The sequence below is a fragment of the Primulina huaijiensis genome, unplaced genomic scaffold (assembly GCF_012295235.1).
Source record: "Primulina huaijiensis isolate GDHJ02 unplaced genomic scaffold, ASM1229523v2 scaffold208098, whole genome shotgun sequence".
NCBI classification, from domain to species: domain Eukaryota; kingdom Viridiplantae; phylum Streptophyta; class Magnoliopsida; order Lamiales; family Gesneriaceae; genus Primulina; species Primulina huaijiensis.
The window spans coordinates 1-5608 of NW_027355131.1; the positions used below are offsets into that span (position 1 = coordinate 1).

The window sequence follows — 5608 nt, forward strand, 5'->3', positions numbered from 1 at the left end:
ATCTGTTGCCCAGCTTTCTGATGCACTTCTGAACAGCAACAAGTCCTTGATCTTCCATTTTTTATGCCAGAGTGAGGAGAAAGACGAAGCAGAAGAGAGTGAAGCCTTGTCAGAACGATTATTCTCAGTGGATTCTTCATTGCATAACAGATCAGAAACTCGAAACGGGGATAAAGATCTTGTCCCTTTGTGCGTGGAACCTGTAGGGTGATTGGATGAATCGCTTAATATTTTTTCTCTTCCTCTTTCGTCGCTATTTACGTTTTCTTGAATGTTTGATTTTCGCGTCTCATCCCAGGCTGCAGCAAAGGGGTCGAAATCATTCTTCTTCCCGCAGCGCGATGTGAATGCTTCGACGATCAGTTTCGTGGGCGAACGAGGTGATTTCGGAAAACCCGAAGCCTTGTTCTGGTTGTACTGAAACCCAGGCGGCGGCTTTAATGGTCTGATTTTTCCCCCATCAAAAAGCTCGTCAGCCGATAAAGAACACCTCTTGAAATTTCCACTGAAATCGAACTCAAAGTCTGTACCTCTGAAATCACAATCCTCGGTGCTGCTGAAGTATTCTTCTTTAGGAATTCCAGGTTTTTTTTCCCAGTAGAAAGGAACTGCCGACGACGGAGAGCACTTGTCGTCGCCCTGGAAATCTTGGCGAAAGAAGGCGGATCCCCGTACGGGACTGCTGGGGGCGCTGTAGAAGAAGGTGGTGCCGAGGCTCTGGGGGCTAGAAGGGGAGCTGAAGTAGGATGAAACGCAGGGAGTGTGGAAGTCGAAGGGTACAGTTGGAGATGGTGAAATTACTTCCATTTTGGTGTTCTGCTTCAGAGGTGAAGTGGGTTCACATATATAATCCATCCTCGGAGAGGAAAGTGGTCACGAAGGAGAGGCAGTGATGGATATTGAGTTTTATATTACAAAAATGTCTTTTTTTTTTATATAAATATTTTAAAGAAATAATATTTTGATTAAATAAACTGATGGAAGAAAAATAAATAATGAATCTTTTTTTTTTTCAATCATTTTTATTTAGGTCGAATCATAAATATTTTCTCCATAAATTTTTTTTAAAAATTTATTTTAAAATAATATGTATTGGATTCTAATATAACATATAAAATAATAATAGTGTCTATATAGAAAACGACATTATTTATTTTTTGTTTTCTTTTCGAAACAAATCTATATTCGCCATAATTTCACATATATATTATATATAATTAATAAATGTACTAATAAAAATAAAAAATCAATTAAAATAACATACAATGCGCATATTAATACAAAATCCCAAAAGCATAATTTGGAACAAAATATGATTCTAAAAAAATATACAAATTCGCACCTAATATACTCTAATAATGAATGGTACTTAGCTAATTTTTTTGGCACAATTCAACCAAATCGTTTACCTATTTTTTCTAGGAATGTGAAGCAATAATGATTGCAACTATTTTCTACACTAAATAATTTTTAAAATATCCGTAAGATCGTCTTATATTATATTCTTATATATAGTAAAAATAATCGTCGAACTTATCAATACATTATAACTTTCCTATATGAGATTTATATGATTGAATTATTTATTTTACGTGATTATATTCTATTGGTGTAACTCAATCTCCACCATTTTTTTTAATTATCATCATTATTTCTTTCCCCAAATTTAAAAAAAATAAAAAATATTTGGGTGTGGTCAGCCATGTACAGCTGCAAAAGTAAATAAATTATTGATAATGAATAATTGAATATACATATATCATATGCTATGGCTGCGGATATTATTGACCCCATACCCACGTTTTATAGCCCTTTTTATTATTTTTTTAAATGCTAGAGGATTTTAAAAAATATAATTATTCAATTTATAAAATCATTTTAATCATATAAAGGACACTAAAATTAATATAATAACAGTTTTATTGAATGATGATGTATTTACTTTTAAAAAATTCAAGAGCATTTTTGTATGTTAAAAAAATATAAAATATGCAAGTTGAAAATACTGACCAGCTCGGTTTGAATGAGACGGTTTTTTTTAAAAGGAAAATTTTATTTCTTAAACAAAATATTAGAAAATTTTCAAGACTGAATGAATGCGTGAATATCTAGTTTTATTTCCCCTTTTTGGGTTTCCATTGACCATTTTAATTAATAATAATGCAAATGATTGATAAATTTAATATTATTAATAAAACAAGAGAGTTAGGAAAGTCTTTTTCTTAATTCCAAAAATATCATTTCATACATTTAAGTTTAATGCATATTTAATTTTGTAGAATGCGATTAAATTTTCATGTTTTATAATGGTAAAAAAATCATCTTATTGAATCTCGTGTGTGATTTAATTTTGTAAAATATCGTAACTAAATCGAAACTTTCATTTTAAAAATTTTGTTAACTATGTGTATGTCAGGTGACTAATATATATGATATTCACTGAAAATTTATGGTCTGCTTCCAGCAGGTGACGTTAGTCCACCGCAAGCTTCGAATTGGTTCTAAGCCTAAAATCACGAAAAAGATCGTTAGAAGAGGAGAGTGTCCCAGCGTAACGCTTCCGACGCTCAAGTTAGAGAATGACAATATAATGAGATAGCAGCTAAAAGTGCTGCTGAAAGTCAATATAGTAAATGAATAGTTACACTTTCAAACCTGGTATTTATAGGAGAATACCTGAGTCAGGGTAAGACGGGGTCCAAAATCTGGATTGGACATAATCATGGGGTATCAATATATATTTATTTATTATTATTATTATCGGAACAATAATAACAAGTAAATTAATAGTTATAGTTCTATTAATAATTACTATACTGATATTCGGATAGGAAAATTATACCTCACCCGAACCGAACCGATGGAATTCAATTATTTGGGTAGATGTGATTATTAGTCTGTACCCGGCTTAATTGACCCGAAAAATCTACCCGAATAATCCGACCAGGTATGATAATACCCAGCTAATTTTAATCGGATCGGGTAGTAAATGTCTACCCGAATAATCTTATCAGATGCCTGTCTGCCCGATTAACGAAGAAACTAACAAAAAAAGAAGAAAAATGGGCTTGATGTTAGGCACGGCCCATTAGTAAACTTGAAGACCAAAACTATTCTCAAACCCTTCTTCTTCCACTATTCCATCCACAGCAACGCCCATCGCCGGTTCATTCGAATCATTCCTGGACAGCGGACGCATGATGATTGAGAAATTTTTTCCTATTTGGTTCAAGTCCCTCGATTTCACCTAACAACGCGCATCGCTTGTTCGGTTATCCGTATTGTACTGCGTTGGGTTCACGAAGGCATCTGTCCGGTTGTGTTACTCGGGCAGCTTATTGGCTGGTGAAGTTACAGTTACTCAAGAAGGATGAGGAAAATGGGAAGACAAGAAAAGAAGAGAAATGTTGGAGATTCAGCTAAAAACCAACCAGGTGGCTCGCGTGCTGTAACCTTCAAAGCTAAAAAATTTACCGAGGAAAAAACAACTAACACACGACAGACATCATTTATCAGGTTTTGAATGCAATTATATTCGGTGCTTAAGTTTTTATTTTTCTGAAATGAATTGTTGTGCGCGTGTGAACGATTTTTCATGTATTGGAAATGCATTTATTGTAGAAAGTTGGTTGACCCAGAGACAACAAAATACTTCACCGAGATAACAAATGTGATAGAAGGAACTGAGATTGACCTAGAGCAGCGCTCAGCTATTTGTAGTAATGCTTTGGAAGAAGCTAGAGGGAAAGAGCTAGAACTTGCAACTGACTACATCATTAGCCATACCATGCAAACTCTTCTGGAAGGCTGTTCTTGTGACCAGCTTTGTTCTTTTCTTCAAAGCAGTGCGAAGAAATTTTCACATATTGCCATGGATAGGTCTGGCTCACATGTCGCTGAATCAGCCCTCAAGTCTTTGGCCATGCACCTTCAGGATGACGACACTTATTCTCTTGTTGGGGAGACGCTAACTGCACTATGCCAGGTATATTTACTTAGTCATGATAACAATGAAACCATTTTTTGTTGGGAATAATGTGAATTTGGATATGCGTTAGAAGAAAATAGCAGCTGACTCTTTTACTTGATTTTTTCGTGTCATTCCATCAAAAAGTTTTAGCTTACAGATGATAGATAATTTTCCAACAATTGGGAGGAATATATGGTTTTGTGTGGTGAAATTTTTATTTTTTTCTCCACTTTTCCTTCCTTTGTTCCAGGAAATTGTGGTCAATGTTGGTGATATAATGTGCAATTCTTATGGATCTCATGTTCTGCGGAGACTGCTTTGTTTTTGTAAAGGAGTTTCTGTAGACACCCCGGAGTTTCACAGCACAAAGCCGTCAGTTGTTCTGGCCGAACGTTTGAATCTGAGATCCTCCAAGTTGGAGGGTAATGATTTGCAACAGCACCAGTCATTTCCTGATCTACTGACATTTCTCATATCAGAAATGTTGAACCCTTTGAGAGTGGACATTGCAACCATACAATTGAATCCTTTCAGTAGTTTGGTTCTTCAGGTATGTTTGAGCTGTAATTATAACATTTTCCACCCAATCATTTTGTAATTTAAGTTTTTTTTTTAATTTTTAATGCACGCCAATTTATTTCAATCTACTCCATGGTTGGTGAAAAATATGGGGATGAGGGTTGATCTATCCTACACGATGAGAAAATCTTTTTGTGTAGCATGTGCTGTTGGACGCATTAATACATGTGTAAGTCCTACGTAAAATACAAATGACTCATTTTTGAAGTTCTATGGTGCACAGGAAGATCTTTTCTTGTTGTAGCATAGACTAAACCGGGGATGGGTACGAGACCTCGTAGTGTAACTAATAATACGTCCAGTCCATTCGTAAGACACTATATCTGTGAACTTGTTCGTGTATTATGGCTAATCAATGGTTTTAATATCGAAAGCTTTGAATTCTAGTGAGGTAAGAAATGGGTTTTTACTGAATTTCTCACTTGTGAATAGTGTCGGGGGTAATTAACTGTTCTGTAATTGCAGACCGCTTTGAAATTATTAGCTGGAAATGAACCGGAGTTGTTGCGTATAATTCCCATTCTCCTTGGCTGCAGTGCGGACAAAGACTTGGAAGGAAATTTAATAGAAGCAGGAAAAAAAATTCTACATTTGGTGGAAGAGAATGCTTACAGCCATTTAATGGAGGTGGGGGAGCTTATAAAAATCATTTATGTTTTGCATTCTTGATATGATTTTGAATGCCCATGTTTCATCATAGATACAAGTTCTGATGTTCAGATATTATGTTTTTTTTTAAATTTGCAAATATGTATTTTCATAAAGGTGTTACTCAAAGCAATGATATCTGTCATTTTTGTCATAAAAAAGTCTCGCCTTTTATTGCATAACTCAATATCATATTGGATAGGGAACTGAATATAAAAAGAATGGGAATTATTTAACCTAACGAGGATTGTTTAACTGACCTTTGTTTGACCATTAATTTGAAATTTAACCTTATCAATTTTTACCCTTTGTTTAGTCTTTGTATTTCATGTATGTTTGAAGGTCATTTTGCAATTTTTTTTTTTTAAAAAGGTCATAAATAAGAAAAATGTTTGACCAAGGTTATATTTC

At 34.4% G+C, this 5608-nt stretch overlaps 2 protein-coding genes across 2 annotated transcripts; one reads left to right on the forward strand and one right to left on the reverse strand.

Moving 5' to 3' along the window:
- Window positions 1-9: 9 nt before the first annotated feature.
- LOC140966832 (uncharacterized) lies at window positions 10-855 on the reverse strand (the record flags this gene model as incomplete). The annotated part of the gene is made up of 1 exon (XM_073427098.1): window positions 10-855. A coding segment is annotated over exon 1 (846 nt), but the record flags the coding sequence as incomplete, so codon positions are not given.
- Window positions 856-3147: 2292 nt separating this feature from the next.
- On the forward strand, window positions 3148-5260 carry LOC140966833 (pumilio homolog 23-like). Its single transcript, XM_073427099.1, has 4 exons — window positions 3148-3516; window positions 3622-3985; window positions 4221-4520; window positions 5015-5260. Exons 1-4 carry the CDS (start codon window positions 3371-3373, stop codon window positions 5216-5218), a joined length of 1014 nt encoding a protein of 337 aa, XP_073283200.1. The 5' UTR covers window positions 3148-3370; the 3' UTR covers window positions 5219-5260.
- The last annotated feature ends 348 nt before the right edge of the window (window positions 5261-5608 follow it).

Coding starts and splice junctions, on each gene's coding strand:
- LOC140966833 (XM_073427099.1), top strand. CDS start 3,371: ATGAGGAAAATGGGAAGACAAGAAAAGAAGAGAAATGTTGGAGATTCA. Junction 3,517..3,621: donor CGACAGACATCATTTATCAG/GTTTTGAATGCA, acceptor CATTTATTGTAG/AAAGTTGGTTGACCCAGAGA. Junction 3,986..4,220: donor CGCTAACTGCACTATGCCAG/GTATATTTACTT, acceptor CCTTTGTTCCAG/GAAATTGTGGTCAATGTTGG.